Here is a 16,621-nt window from a genome sequence, read left to right as displayed (position 1 = left end):
TAACAGCCCTTCCCAGGCCCCTACAAGTAACAGTAGGATTTCCTAACATGTTGAAAGGAACATCATAAACTGTTTTGCTTCTGAAGTCTGATCGGGTGTTCTTCTTTTATAGGCTGGTGACATCAGTTGTAATGCAGATATCAATCCACTGAAAATAGGACAAACATCTTCTTCTGTATCTTTCAAAAGTGAAAATTTCAGGCACACCAAAGAATTGGTGAGGACAAGTTAACGTGTGAAAGCTCCCCTCATTCATTTATTTCACCTGTGATCAGGACGCTGCTTTTCTCCTACCAGCTGATATCATAGAGCTTTCTTATTTTGCCTTTGATGCTTATATGAGTCAAGATTTAGAAAATATTAGGTTGGTGCAAAAGTAAATACGATTTTGAAACCCGCAATTACGTTTGCACCAACCTAATATGTGGTCAAATCTAGGTTACTGGAATTATCTTACGCCACTTCTTACAAAATATAAGTTCCAGACTTTATGACATCAGAAAAACTCATGTGAAGCTATTGTGTTTATGCATTGTGCACTTTGGAAACAAGGCAAAGAGCTGTGAAGGAACTGGGTGTGTGCTACAGAGGAGAAGCCCCTTAAATCCCCCTTCCACATAATACTGATGTTTTTTATTTAGCTGTGAAATATGCTGCTGCACTTCTCTGTTTTTCAATATTTTGTTATTTCCTGGTCTCAAGCTATGCCTGCTTCTTTGGGAAAGAGACTAGTCTAGCATCTGGCATGGTGCTTGGCACATATTAAATATTCAAATAAAGTAAACCTTTAGTAAGCAATAACTCCTAAACAAACCTCAGCTCTCCCCTATGAACAATATTGGAATTCTCCTGGTTTTCTTTAATTGCACTTGTTTTATTTTGTGAAGGATGGGGAAAACAGGAAACCAGAAGAATAAAATTATTTCTTTTAATGTGTATTAATCTACAAGTAGGTAAATGCATGCTGTAACTGAAGTGGGCCACGCTACCTTTTGGCCTTGAACATAGGCCAATATGTCATAGATTTTCAATTAATGACTTCATTTTTTAATGCAGTTTTACATTCATGGAAGAATTGAGTGGAAAGTACAGAAATTCCCATATACCCCCTGTCCCACACAGCCTCCCCCACTATCAAAATCCTGCACCAGAGTGGTATATTTGCCACAATCAATGAAACTACATTACTATATCATTATCAACCAAAATCCATAGTTTACATTAGGGTTCACTCTTGGTGTTGTTAAAATCCATGCTGTGGAATTTGACAAATGTAAAATGACATGTATCCACCACTGTAGTATCATACAGTGTATATTCACTGCCCTACACATCATCTGTGCTCTGCTTATTCATCCTGCCCGCCCCACTAGCCCTTGGAACCACTGATCCTTTTTCTGTCAACTTGTTTAAAAACCTAGGGAGTCTATAATTAGGTTTAATGACAAATTGTAGTACATTTTGTGTATGTTTACTAATTTATTTAACTAGTACATTGTTGCTAAACAAGTTACAGTTTTGGGGGGGTTGGTTTTTAGGTTTTTTTACTCTTAGAAATAGTAGTGCAATAAACAGGCTTGGGATACTTTGTTCCACATATTGCTGATTATCTCCTGAGGCTATCTATACAGACAGGAAATGGATGAGGTAAAGAGTGTGCACTTGGTACATTTTGAGATATAGTCCCACAATCCCTTGAAGGAGGGCAGGAGAGTTAGAACTACTAAGAGCTCATGAGATTGCCTGTTTCCCTAGGTGTGTCCCAGCACTGAGTTTTATCTAGCTTTAAAATTTTAGCATTTATTTTTAACTCTTACTAACTTGCTCTCTCTTTTACCTTTGACTCAATACTATAAGAATTGCAGAACTGCTTCCTGTGGTAATGTTACCTGCTGGTTGAAAGACGTTCACATGAAAGGAGAATACTTTGTTAATGTGACTACCAGAATTTGGAATGGGACTTTCGCATCAGTAAGTATCAGTTTTATTTGTTAGATTTATCAATAGCAAGGAAACATAAGTCTGCACTGACAAGTTCTTCCCCTTTGACAAAATAAGTATTCTGGCTAACGTCTGCAATGGCCAAATAACCCAGAGCATTTTACCCTGAAAGGCAGCACACTTCCATCGCTTTCCAATGCCCATCCAATTTAGCAGTGCCTCAGAGTCATCTGGGATACTTGTGAAAGGGTCTGTTTCTCAGACTCCATGCGACCTACCACATCAATGGGAATGGTGTCAAGGTCATCTCTGCGGCCCTGGGCTACAAGGGGCAGCCTGCTTTGTCCCCCTCTAGGGGTTCCCCCACTCTCCATCTTCCCAGTCTCCTGTGCCACACCCAAATCAAAATGTCTGTGTCTCTGTCTCACTCCTTGAGCTCTCAGTTAATTGTATGATTGATCTCAAACCACCTAGTAGATGAATCTAGCATAAAGATATGTCTTCCTATATTACAGCCGGGTCATCACCCTGCTCTCCTGTTTTACCCTTTCCCTGTTGGGAGAGCCCAGTGGGCACATGACTTTCTAAATCATCTCAATCCCCATGAAAGTTTGAAGAAAAAGCCAAAACAATGTCATTGTTTTTTTCCATATGGCAACTGTGAGTCTGCTCTAGTGATATTTGCTTTCAGCAGGGATTTTGGTAGCTAGAATTTCAGTCTGGCATGAAAAAATATAAGGATAGACAGGCCTCCTTAAACTGGACTGCTTGTGTGGCTAGCATTCCTTTTACTGACATGGGCTCCAATTGAGGAAGAAAAACAGAAATTAGTTTGAAACCTCCTGGGGATCTTTGTAGCTCTTACTAGATTTTTTTTTCTTTTTAACAAATAAATCAGTTCCCAAGGTGCTTACAACCAAACGCTACTCATTTTTTTTTCTGTTTATCATTTCATGATCTCTCCAATAAACCCACTTCCAGCTATAGAGTTTTGTAAAACTGGAGAACTCAGCACCCTCCAAACTCATCCCTGGAGTCAAATATAAGCAATATTCTTGGACAAAGACATAGAAGAAAACGGAATAGTAAAAGTTAGAACAAAATGCAGAATTGGGGGAATGGGGAAGTGAGGAGTTGAATATTTCTTCTGGCTTGCTTGCTTGCTTGCTTGCTTTTACTTTGTTTTCTTGTTAGTTGCATTTGTTTTCAAGTCTTCAGGACAATTCTAGGTCCTTTAAGATGTGAAGCGTGCCGTTAGTTGTACCACCTTCCCAGCTGCTGCAGTGTGGTGCTCAGTTTTGCTCCATTGGTTCTTGGCTCCTTGGATTTGAGGAACAAATGTTTTCATAGCAAATTTTGCCAACTGGAAGGAACACTGACTGTTGCACATCAAAATGCACACATGCCAGCTCTGTAAAACACATTTGGATTTTCTTGAGTTTAAGACTACATCACTTTAACTGTGAAACTTTTTAAAGTACCTTCCCAACGATCTTCAGAAGCAGTTTATTTCTGGGAGTAAACTTCCTAGAAAGTGTAGTATTTATGCTGCTTTAATGTGGCTATGGTGGTTAAACTAAGAAAACACCCTTGAGATGTCAAGGTATGTCAAGTGACATACAAGGATTGTGTCAAGTCCTACATATCTTCCTCCTTCATGAAAAGTCAAATGTTTATCCTCACCTTGCTTCCAGCAATTTAAGCAGCAAAGTGGATGTTTCTCAGACCACTTAGGAGATCCAGTCTGAAATATGAATCTCATTTCCTGTATTTGAACCCATTAATGCACTGCCTTTTGTTGCTACCCTTTCTCTGATGTAGTGCAAGGCAACTTAACATTTCAAGTAATTTCATTACAAAGTGATTGATCAGGCCTCCAAATTGATGATAGAGTTGCTGCCATTTGTAGGGAGAAGGCTTGTTGAACGCTAGCAGGTGCGTTACTTCACTCTCCAGATGTGTGTGGCATGCTTACCTCTACTTGTTAACCCTGCAGGATATTGTATGCCTGTGAGAAGGGCCTATTTTGAGAATGCTATAAGAAAAATTCTTTCATCTTTAGTCTTTGGGGATTATGAAACCAGCATTTACTTAACTGCTGCTTTTTTTCTTAAACTTAAACCATTATCAATACTCTTAATGTTTCCCCCAATAATATGTTTAAGAGACTGGTGAGCATGGTTAATTTCTGATCCAATCATCTATCTTGAGAAAATTAACAGTAACCAGAGACTGAGCCAGTGGAAAGGAAATAAATTGCTCAGTTTTTGGAAATACATTCTTTCTGGCTCCCAGATATTGTTTAGCAAATTACCTCATAGAGTATGTCCAATAATGTGCCCTAGTAACCAGAAAAACTGAGTCCTAGTAGCCACAGCATATGAAAGCAGCTCTAACATCTAAGCGCTGCATTCTGCTTCACAGTAGCATCAGACCTAATGTAGAGAAAATAGTGAAATATACACATCAATAATGTTTCTATTGAAAAAATAGACTTTTTTATTTTTCCCCCCAGACAGAGCCTTGCTCTGTTGCCCAGGCTGGAGTGCAGTGGCTTGATCTCAGCTCACTGCAACCTGTGCCTCCTGGGTTCAAGTGATTCTCCTGCCTCAGCCGAGTCGCTGGGATTACAGGTGCCCACCACCATGCCCGCCTAATTTTTTATATTTTTTAGTAGAGTCAGGGTTTCGCCATATTGACCAGGCTGGTCTTGAACTCCTGACCTCAAGTAATCTACCCGCCTCAGCCTCCCAAAGCGCTGGGATTACAGATAGGAGCCACTGTGCCCTGCTGAAAACTAGGCTCTTTTTCTGTAACTAGATGGAGGAATGAATGTAAAGTTATTTCGAATTAGTAAGTTACCAGTGACATCAGCATAAAATATCCTTCCTATATACCTGCCCCAAATTAAGTATTATTTGATAGAAACACTTAGATAGGAAATCTGAAGTTATACTGATGTGATATAACAAGCTGAAAGGTTCAGGGCCATGGGTGGTCAAGTTCAAGTGCACTTTTAAACACTATCATTTTACACACATGTACCCAGAAGGAAAATTCTCTTACCTTTTAAATGTTGGTTTTCCATTCCATTGTGTGACTTATTCAGGTAAGTATACAAAGATGCCAAGTTTACAATTTTCTCTCATGTCACAAACTTATTTTTTTAAAAATCTGAACTATGATCTTCCCAGTTAAAAATATTCATTTTTAAATCCTCACTTTTCAACCCAGTTCTCAAGTTCAGATCTCCTCAGGGAGATATTTTAACCTACTCATGTCTGGATCCCACCCCAGAGAGTTGATTTGTGGTGGCAAGGTGCAGACAGACATGTATTAAAATTACCCGAGGTATTTCTGACGGGCAGTCCTGTTACACAGCACTGGTTTAAGCACACACAGATTCTGGACGGGTCTTCAGAACCATTTGCTCTTGTCACATTCCACCAGGAAATAAATACATAAATCATAAGCATGCCAGCTTCTCTGCATTTGCTGCTGCTACGATAACACATATTCCTTATTCTTATGTTCCAGTCAACGTTCCAGACAGTACAGCTAACGGCAGCTGCAGAAATCAACACCTATAACCCTGAGATATATGTGATTGAAGATAACACTGTTACGGTGAGCATATCACACCCTTCCCTGTGAGCCTCAGGGTCTGTGATGGCATTCCATTTGTAAAAGCCTGGAATAGTCACTCTTCTTACCTACATGTATGTAGAAGTATCTTACTAAAACTTTAAAGATCTGATGTTTATTATGTTGAGATTTTGGCGAGGGTGTGTGCTACTTAAGTTCAGTGATACACTTGCCTTCCTCCATGCCCCCCACTCATGTCAGCAAAGCTGGCTTTCCTAGAGGTGGTGATCCAGTGAGAAGTACAACAAAAGGGGCTCTATGTTCTTTGGGACTCCATGGTGTCTCTTCTCATGACTAAGCCAGCAGCACCAGTTCTTCCTTTCTCCTCCTGCTTACACAAAATGGTCTGGAGCTTAGGCCACAAAACTTAATCGTGCTTACTTAAATCATAAATTGTATTTTGAAAAATTTTTAAAGAAAGGTACTGAAGCATGCTTAATAAATAATGCATTTATTAGAGGGTTTTAAAAAATAGTTCTCCTTCCAACTAGACACTGACACTGTGTGGCATGTCCATTCATTAGATCTTACATTCTGGAGGACTATAAATGGTCCCCTTGATAAAAAAAAAAAAAAAAAAAAAAAGCTTTTACAGAGAAATGTACTTTCACAGAAAACAAAGGCTCTCTGTTCTAAGAGCTGGCATGAGATAATTTTCCTCTGCACTGACTCTGGTTAGAATATGCCATGTTTAGATACAGTGGGATTTCCATGCCCAGCTAATCTGCTGGCAGAGCCCTGAGCATTTTCCTCCCAGTGCTTGTGTTAGGAGTTGAAAGCCAGTTTAAGAGTCTGCCCCCAAGGCCAGCTTGGCAGTTGGCCTCAGTCCACTGCTCTGGCTTGGTCAAAAAGTTATGGCCCCATGAACTATGGGCCTCCTCACTCCATGCCTGAGAGTGAAGCTCACAGCACTGGGGCCCCACTCTTGTCCAAGGGAAAATGATTCCACACAACAGAGCACACTTCTCTGCCTCTGGTTTAGGAGCCTCAGTGAAAGCCTACACCCTCTCTTCAGAGACTGGGGCCTGGAAAATCAGAAATAGAGCCAAAGGAAATGCAGACTTCAAATTCAAAATGCTATGAACTTAGCATAGGGGAGAAGTATTATAGATTTTTTTTAAAAGCTCATTTTAGGAAAACATAGTGTTCAGACAATATGTGAAACTCTACTGAAGACTGTTTTTAGAAAGCAGTATTAAATATATTAATTGGAAATTCAAATGAACAATTTTAATAAATCCATTAGATTCCTCTTTTATTGGTTTCCTCTGAGCAATACTAATAAATAACAGAAGCCAATTACTAGGTGCAAAAGTAATTGTGGTATTTGCCATTAAAAGTAAAGAAAGGCTGGGCGCAGTGGCTCAAACCTGTAGTCCCAGCACTTTGGGAGGCCGAGGCAGGCGAATCACCTGAGGTTGGGAGTTTGAGACCAGCTTGGCCAACATAGTAAAACCCTGTCTCTACTAAAAATACAAAAATTAGCTGGGTGTGGTGGTGCACGCCTGGAATCCCAGCTACTCAGGAGGCTGAGGCAGGAGAATCGCTTGAACCTGCGAGGCAGAGGTTGCAATGAGCTGAGATTGTGCCACTGCACTCCAGCCTGGATAACAGAGAGAGACTCTGTCTCAAAAAAAAAAAAAAAAAAAAAAAGTAAAGAAAAAGTACTTTTAATGGCAAAGACTGCAATTACTTTTGCACCAGCCTAATATTACTCAGTTGTGTCTATGAAAAATTTTTTAATCTAAACAATAATTTGGATAAATTTTTGAATAAGGTATCTAACCTAAATAATAACTTCACATGTTCCTAAGTATCTGTTAATTTATTTGAATGCCTGGCCCACTTAAAAATCTGATCCACAAAATGCTATAGTCATGGGTCCATAGGGATCCGTGGTTCCCTGGGTTAGAAAGCTGTGGAAAAGAGAGAAGTAGGCTTATGACTGCCATTAAGCAGTGAGCTACAAGAATTTATCATCACTTTATTCATAAATTGATAAAGCCTTACATTTTAGCTCTTGAAGATACAAATGAAAGGAAATACAGTCACCAAGGCCAGTTGCAAGTTTAGCCCAGCCCATAAATTTATGACAAAAAGCAGCTCATCTGCCATTGCAATTTAATGTTAAATCAAGTAAATAAAACACATATTATCCTCTTCTTTTGCTTCTAAATATAGCTCTTTAGGAATATTTTCTAAAGAGAATGAGACACTTTCCCCAATTAATTAAATTTCCCCTAATTAATTAAAAACTGAATATACAGTTTTACTGTTAACACTCAGGGCAGCCATTCCATTACAGCATCTCAAAGATTGCCAGGAAGCAGATACAAAGAATCCTAAGTAGCCTGAAGGACAACGTTCCCACTGAAAAGGTCAACTTGACCCTTGAGATATTATTTCTACTTTTCTAACAATATCAACTTGGAATGAGGTTTAAGTGAAACTAGTATTTTAGACACCCAATACAAAGCTGTTGTTTCATCACCATGAAGTTGGGTTAAAGAGTTTCTTCGACTCCCTTCCCCAAAGCTGTTTGCTTTCACTTGATGATGCTTTCACTCGATTTGAATGTATGCCAGAAATGGAATTTTCTATTTCATAAGTAAAATAAGCATCTGAGATTGTCAGGCATGATGTAGCCACAAGACACTGATGTAGTTAAAGCGGAGAAACTAGAAAAGTTGTATTTTTTAGCTGGTTGGACTTTGCAGGAAGATTTTCTCTAAAATTATTCTGACAATGTTTGAGATACGCCATCATGAGCAAGTCATGTCACCTTTCTAGAGCTGTAGACCTTCACTTACAGAATTAGAGAATTGGACTAGACCATCTCCCCCCTTTTTTGTGGTATTAAAATAACTCAACTGTGAACTTACATTTCCAGATTCCCCTGATGATAATGAAACCTGATGAGAAAGCCGAAGTACCAACAGGAGTTATAATAGGAAGTATAATTGCTGGAATCCTTTTGCTGTTAGCTCTGGTTGCAATTTTATGGAAGGTAAGAAAAGCTTTATATTTTAAAATACAGGGCTCCTGAAGGCCAGCCTTGAATTTGCTTACAAAACATCAACTTCAGGTTTTATATGGTACCTTCTCTATCACAAGGAGAAAAGAAATGCAAATTTGTTTATAATTTCTTACTCATGTCATTAAAAACAACCAGTAAGGATTTTTTCTTCTTTTAAACCTTCCTTTCATCCAGAACCCTGAATGTTTTGTTCAGCTTCAAATAAGTAGACGCTGAAAAATGTAGCTTTATGCAATGCAGCTGAGCTCTCTGGATATAAATTTCCTTCTAGCAGGTGATAGATATCAGGTCATCAGTCTGCACACCTCCCTTCAGAGCCTCAGGGATTCCCAGAGGTGCATCAGAGGACGTGGGCAGCCAAGGGGGTCAGAGGCACCTTACAAAATAAGCCACGGGTGGTAACATTCTTATATCATCACCTTTACAGCTCGGCTTCTTCAAAAGAAAATATGAAAAGATGACCAAAAATCCAGATGAGATTGATGAGACCACAGAACTCAGTAGCTGAACCAGCAGACCTACCTGCAGTGGGAACTGGCAGCATCCCAGCTAGGGTTTGCTGTTTGCGTGAATGGATTTCTTTTTAAATCCCATATTTTTTTATCATGTCGTAGGTAAACTAACCTGGTATTTTAAGAGAAAACTGCAGGTCAGTTTGGAATGAAGAAATTGTGGGGGGTGGGGGAGGTGCGGGGGAGGTGCGGGGGGCAGGTAGGGAAATAATAGGGAAAATACCAATTTTATATGATGGGGAAAAAAAGTAATCTTTAAACTGGCTGGCCCAGAGTTTACATTCTAATGTGCATTGTGTCAGAAACATGAAATGCTTCCAAGCATGACAACTTTTAAAGAAAAATATGATACTCTCAGATTTTAAGGGGGAAAACTGTTCTCTTTAAAATATTTGTCTTTAAACAGCAACTACAGAAGTGGAAGTGCCTGATATGTAAGTACTTCCACTTGTGTATATTTTAATGAATATTGATGTTAACAAGAGGGGAAAACAAAACACAGGTTTTTTCAATTTATGCTGCTCATCCAAAGTTGCCACAGATGATACTTCCAAGTGATAATTTTATTTATAAACTAGGTAAAATTTGTTGTTGGTTCCTTTTAGACCACGGCTGCCCCTTCCACACCCCATCTTGCTCTAATGATCAAAACATGCTTGAATAACTGAGCTTAAGAGTATACCTCCTATATGTCCATTTAAGTTAGGAGAGGGGGCGATATAGAGACTAAGGCACAAAATTTTGTTTAAAACTCAGAATATAACATTTATGTAAAATCCCATCTGCTAGAAGCCCATCCTGCGCCAGAGGAGGGAAAAGGAGGAGATTTCCTTTCTCTTTTAGGAGGCACAACAGTTCTCTTCTAGGATTTGTTTGGCTGACTGGCAGTAACCTAGTGAATTTTTGAAAGATGAGTAATTTCTTTGGCAACCTTCCTCCTCCCTTACTGAACCACTCACCCACCTCCTGGTGGTACCATTATTATAGAAGCCCTCTACAGCCTGACTTTCTCTCCAGCGGTCCAAAGTTATCCCCTCCTTTACCCCTCATCCAAAGTTCCCACTCCTTCAGGACAGCTGCTGTGCATTAGATATTAGGGGGGGAAGTCATCTGTTTAATTTACACACTTGCATGAATTACTGTATATAAACTCCTTAACTTCAGGTAGCTATTTTCATTTAGTGCTAAACAAGTAAGAAAAATAAGCTCGAGTGAATTTCTAAATGTTGGAATGTTACGGGATGTAAACAATGTAAAGTAAAACATCTCAGGATTTCACCAGAAGTTACAGATGAGGCACTGGAAGCCACCAAATTAGCAGGTGCACCTTCTGTGGCTGTCTTGTTTCTGAAGTACTTAAACTTCCACAAGAGTGAATTTGACCTAGGCAAGTTTGTTCAAAAGGTAGATCCTGAGATGATTTGGTCAGATTGGGATAAGGCCCAGCAATCTGCATTTTAACAAGCACCCCAGTCACTAGGATGCAGATGGACCACACTTTGAGAAACACCACCCATTTCTACTTTTTGCACCTTATTTTCTCTGTTCCTGAGCCCCCACATTCTCTAGGAGAAACTTAGAGGAAAAGGGCACAGATACTACATATCTAAAGCTTTGGACAAGTCCTTGACCTCTATAAACTTCAGAGTCCTCATTATAAAATGGGAAGACTGAGCTGGAGTTCAGCAGTGATGCTTTTAGTTTTAAAAGTCTATGATCTGGACTTCCTATAATACAAATACACAATCCTCCAAGAATTTGACTTGGAAAAAAATGTCAGAGGAAAACAGGTTATCTGCCCATGTGCATATGGACAACCTTGACTGACTACCCTGGCCCGGCCCGTGGTGGCAGTCCAGGGCTATCTGTACTGTTTACAGAATTACTTTGTAGTTGACAACACAAAACAAAAAAGGCATAAAATGCCAGCGGTTTATAGAAAAAACAGCATGGTATTCTCCAGTTAGGTATGCCAGAGTCCAATTCTTTTAACAGCTGTGAGAATTTGCTGTTTCATTCCAACAAAATTTTATTTAAGAAAAAAAGACTGGAGAAACTAGTCATTAGCTTGATAAAGAATATTTAACAGCTAGTGATGCTGGTGTGTACCTGAAGCTCCAGCTACTTGAGAGACTGAGACAGGAAGATCGCTTGAGCCCAGGAGTTCAAGTCCAGCCTAAGCAACATAGCAAGACCCTGTCTCAAAAAAATGACTATTTAAAAAGACAGTGTGGCCAGGCACGGTGGCTCACACCTGTAATCCCAACACTTTGGGAGGCTGAGGCCGGTGGATCATGAGGTCAGGAGTTTGAGACTAGCCTGGCCAACATGATGAAACCCCATCTCTAATAATACAAAAATTAGCTGGGCGTAGTAGCAGGTGCCTGTAATCCCAGTTACTCGGGAAGCTGAGGCAGGAGAATCACTTGAACCCGGGAGGCGGAGGTTTCAGTGAGCCGAGATCGCGCCACTGCACTCCAGCCTGGGTGACAGGGCAAGACTCTGTCTCAAAAAAAAAAAAAACAAAAAACAAAAAAAAAGTTAGTACTGTATATGTAAATACTAGCTTTTCAATGTGCTATACAAAGAATTATAGCACATCCTTCCTTTTACTCTGTTTCACCTCCTTTAGGTGAGTACTTCCTTAAATAAGTGCTAAACATACATATAAGGAACTTGAAAGCTTCGGTTAGCCTTGCCTTAGGTAATCAGCCTAGTTTACACTGTTTCCAGGGAGTAGTTGAATTACTATAAACCATTAGCCACTTGTCTCTGCACCATTTATCACACCAGGACAGGGTCTCTCAACCTGGGCGCTACTGTCATTTGGGGCCAGGTGATTCTTCCTTGCAGGGGCTGTCCTGTACCTTGTAGGACAGCAGCCCTGTCCTAGAAGGTATGTTTAGTGTATGTTTAGCAGCATTCCTGGCCTCTAGCTACCCGATGCCAGAACATGCTCCCCCTGCAGTCATGACAATCAAAAAGTGTCTCCAGACATTGTCAAATGCCTCCTGGGGGGCAGTATTTCTCAAGCACTTTTAAGCAAAGGTGAGTATTCATACAAGAAATTTAGGGGGAAAAAACATTGTTTAAATAAAAGCTATGTGTTCCTATTCAACAATATTTTTGCTTTAAAAGTAAGTAGAGGGCATAAAAGATGTCATATTCAAATTTCCATTTCATAAATGGTGTACAGACAAGGTCTATAGAATGTGGTAAAAACTTGACTGCCACACAAGGCTTATAAAATAGTAAGATAGTAAAATAGCTTATGAAGAAACTACAGAGATTTAAAATTGTGCATGACTCATTTCAGCAGCAAAATAAGAACTCCTAACTGAACAGAAATTTTTCTACCTAGCAATGTTATTTTTGTAAAATAGTTACCTATTAAAACTGTGAAGAGTAAAGAAAACTAAAGCCAATTTATTATAGTCACACAAGTGATTATACTAAAAATTATTATAAAGGTTATAATTTTATAATGTATTTACCTGTCCTGATATATAGCTATAACCCAATATATGAAAATCTCAAAAATTAAGACATCATCATACAGAAGGCAGGATTCCTTAAACTGAGATTCCTGATCCATCTTTAATATTTCAATTTGCACACATAAAACAATTATATAAACAACTTTGTAGGACTATGCCCTTTCAGGCATACCCATTTTAATCAATTTGAAAGGTTAATTTAAACCTCTAGAGGTGAATGAGAAACATGGGGGAAAAGTATGAAATAGGTGAAAATATTATTTCTTTGAACTCTAAAGACTGAAACTGTAGCCATTATGTAAATAAAGTTTCATATGTACCTGTTTATTTTGGCAGATTAAGTCAAAATATGAATGTATATATTGCATAACTATGTTAGAATTGTATATATTTTAAAGAAATTGTCTTGGATATTTTCCTTTATACATAATAAGTCTTTTTTCAAATGTGGTGTTTGATGTTTTTGATTAAATGTGTTTTGCCTCTTTCCACAAAAACTGTAAAAATAAATGCATGTTTGTACAAAAAGCTGCAGAATTCATTTGATTTATGAGAAACAAAAATTAAATTGTAGTCAACATAAACTAGTTAATAGTTTTTCTCATATCCAAGTATAACAAACAGAAAAGTTTCATTAATTGTAAGCCACTTTTTTCATACCACATTATTGAATATTGTTACAATCGTTTTGAAAATAAAGCCATTTTCTTTGGGCTTTTATAAGTTATATATTTTACTATTTTTATCTTATACATTCACTTTGCTCACATCCAAGACTCAATTTAAGAAGACTGAGGCTATAATTAATTTGCCATAAGTGTCCAGTCTATGTTTCTAGCAGTGACCACAAGGATCTTTTGTGAGACTCTTAAACTGCCTTCGAAGTTTTGAGACAGTGTAAAGCATTGCTCCTCAAAGTGTGGCCCAGGGACAGAGGGTGCTGCATCACCTGGAGCCTGTTAAAAACACAGATCTCAGGGGCCACTCAAAACTATTCAAGTCAAATTGTAAGTTCTACAGCATCCCCAGGTGATTCATATTGCATTGAAGTTGAGAAGCACTGCTCTAAAGCTTACCTTTTGAAATAAAATGTGTGCTTGGAATAGAGAGGGAAAAAAAAATCAGCCAAACTGCTGCAACATGCAAAAGCAGAGTCATCTGCATAGTTTAAAAAAAAATCATAATAAGCAGGAAGGTTTAAATATTTTTAGAGAGTAAATATGCTGAAATAATAAATATGCTGTAAGTTATAAAGTAAGTACACGTTGGGCTCACAGACTGCCATCGCTGTACAGATGGCAGAGTAATGCAAAGACAGGGTGGAAAGTGTGTGTGTGCTGCCATAAATAGCGATGCACCAGCATCTCCATTCATGTCTGCGGCGCTCTCTCACATGCCTCCCTGCCCATCGCAGTTGTGCTGAGCCATCTCAGGAGGGCAGCTCACTGCAGCACAACCATCAATAAGTGTGTCTGCTATATATCTCACATTAAAATACAATCTTGGAGACCTGAATGTGGGAATTGCAGCTACTTGGGAGGCTGAGGCAGGGAGGATCCTTTGAACCCAGGAGTTCAAGGCCAGCAACATGAGACCCCCCCCCGCCCAGCTCTTAAAATGTTAGAGAAAGAGAGCACTAAGTTTTATTTCTTTGTTTTTCACAGCGCAGGTTAGGAAATGCTGTTAAAGACCTGTATTAAAGCAATCATTTATGTCCCATAGAGTTAACTGGAAAATAATTTTATACTTACTTTTTAAAAAGTACTTCTTTTTATTTATTCTACATCACTTGTTAAAAACTACAAATTGCATTTTCAAAAACTCCTTCCTGATCCACTATCATAATCTTTTAATATTTTTAAGGTGTCAATTAAAGATTGGACATCATCTTACACAAAATCAGGGCCTAATTTTCATTTCGGAACCACTACAGCCTGACTAAAGAAAATGGCTACTAAACTGAACTTTTGGTTCTATGCAAAATTACATCTAAGACTCAAGTTGCTAAGAGCAACTTTACTGTAACTTTTACTACGGCTCTGGCTCTACTGCCCTCTGCTGGATGATCCACCTAACTACATCACACAAATCATTCTTAAGAGAGATCTTTACTGTACCAGGTGCTCAGTAACTGTGTAAGATGTCTAAATCACTTATTTCTCAAAAAAGGCTGAAAATATATTGTGACTCTATACATCATATCCAAAGGACAAAAATGTCCACAAAATAAGTCACTCATTGAATATCTGCTGTTACTTTCATTCAAAGATGATAAAAATCAATTTCATTTTACCACCTGTTCAAAAATATTTGAAACATAAATAATTTGAATTTCCTATTTCTTAAGTGAACTTACCTAGCAATCATGCAAAGTCACGGCTTTAAAGTGACCATGAAACACTGCAGGCAATCTGATTAAAGGCTAATTTTTTTTTTTAAGATTACTCTTCTAGTTACTTGAAGCTAAGTTACAGAGATGATAGAAAAGCTACATATCAGAGTGACAGTAGCCCCTTAATATCTGAACCACCAATTAACTCTGCCACTCCTAAGTAAGCAAGGGTCAGTAAAGATCCTATCTAAGTCAAGTGCAATGCACTAAAATCTTTCAAGGCCATTCCATCCCAGTTCTGGCATGCCCCAGGTTAACTCCTTAACCTCTCTATTGGAGACTTTAAAAGCATAACAGTCTCAGTTCCAAACTTAGAATAAAGCCTACTTAATGAAGGCATGATTCTTTTAAAACATAATGTTCTATGTTCTTTAAAAACATCATTACCCTCAATAAGGAACTTCTAAAGAAATATCTAAGTTGGAAAGTCTTGAAATCCACATATACCTATCAACATTGCATATGACATAACATCCATTTAACAACCTATGTCCAGAATCCTAGAAATGTCTAGTGACCCAGTAACCCCATGATAATGTGCTTTCAGATATAATGCAACAGCCAACACCCACCCCTTCTCTCCAATGGGGACAGGCTGAAGCTCGATGGCAAGCCAGAGTGACACTGAACTGTGAAGGTAAGACTGAGACCAAACAGGCAACCCGAACCCGGCAGAGGAAGTAGGCGGAGGGTTTGTCTGCCCTTCCAGTATCCTTCTGGCCCAATCTCTCCAGACAGACTAATGAACAAGCATCAACTGATGTAACCAGGTGATTCCTAAAGTCAGTGTGGCTGTCCTGTGGGTCCCAGCCACAGATAAGATGCGGAGTGTTCCTCAAGGTATTTTAGGTTGGCAGAAAAAGATCAATGGGTGGGTGCCTGGCACAAAACAGGCATTCAATAAATATTTGTTGAATAAATGGGTTCCTTAGGTAAAAGATGTTTTCACTACATATAACAAATAGGATTACTAGGTTTCTTATTTGTCCCAGACATAAGAAAAAAATCCTTCAATCTAAGTGTCTGAAAGTATAACTTTTGTTCTTAATATGCATAATGCAAATTTTGTGATGATGCCAACTGCCCAAATTTTGCTGGTATTTTATTATTTTATGAGCTATGTGTTTACTTGAAATTTGCTGAGAGTAGACCTTAAATATTCTCACCACACAAAAAAGGGGACTATGTGAGCTGAGGAATATGTTAATTAGTTGGATTATGGTAATCACCTCACAATGTATATGTGTATCAAAAATCACATTGTATACTTTAAATATATACAATTTTTGTCAAGTATACCTAAATAAAGCTGGAAAAAAAAATTTAAGAACTATATGGGACTTATATGTACAAGTCTATCAAAATACTATAAAGCTTAACCAGTTAAAAATTGGGGCATTGTTTACCTAAACATTTCAACACAAACCACCCTGTTGCTAGTTAGCTTTATGACAATTTTGTGCTGATTTGTATATTGATACAAAATTAACAACTAATAAAAAACAACAAAAAGTTTTCTGGTAAGATTATAGATTCTGAAATCCCAGAAATCTCCATAATGAGAACTATTTTAGGCAATTAAAAAAAAAAGAAAATA

The 16,621-nt window shown here is 38.4% G+C and overlaps 1 protein-coding gene across 1 annotated transcript in view; it reads left to right on the top strand.

Moving 5' to 3' along the window:
- ITGA2 (integrin subunit alpha 2) overlaps positions 1-16,598 on the top strand; it is a 109,057-nt gene extending 92,459 nt beyond the window's left edge. The window contains exons 26-30 of the mRNA XM_003827351.8: positions 113-217; positions 1,858-1,971; positions 5,479-5,568; positions 8,477-8,593; positions 9,051-16,598. Coding sequence (XP_003827399.4) covers positions 113-217; positions 1,858-1,971; positions 5,479-5,568; positions 8,477-8,593; positions 9,051-9,131 — 507 coding nt within the window. The 3' untranslated portion in view covers positions 9,132-16,598. The remainder of the gene's footprint in view (positions 1-112; positions 218-1,857; positions 1,972-5,478; positions 5,569-8,476; positions 8,594-9,050) is intronic.
- Positions 16,599-16,621: the final 23 nt, after the last annotated feature.

This window comes from Pan paniscus, chromosome 4, assembly GCF_029289425.2.
Source record: "Pan paniscus chromosome 4, NHGRI_mPanPan1-v2.0_pri, whole genome shotgun sequence".
NCBI classification, from domain to species: domain Eukaryota; kingdom Metazoa; phylum Chordata; class Mammalia; order Primates; family Hominidae; genus Pan; species Pan paniscus.
The sequence above is the reverse complement of the archived record's forward strand: the minus strand, read 5'-3'. Positions and strand labels throughout refer to the sequence as shown.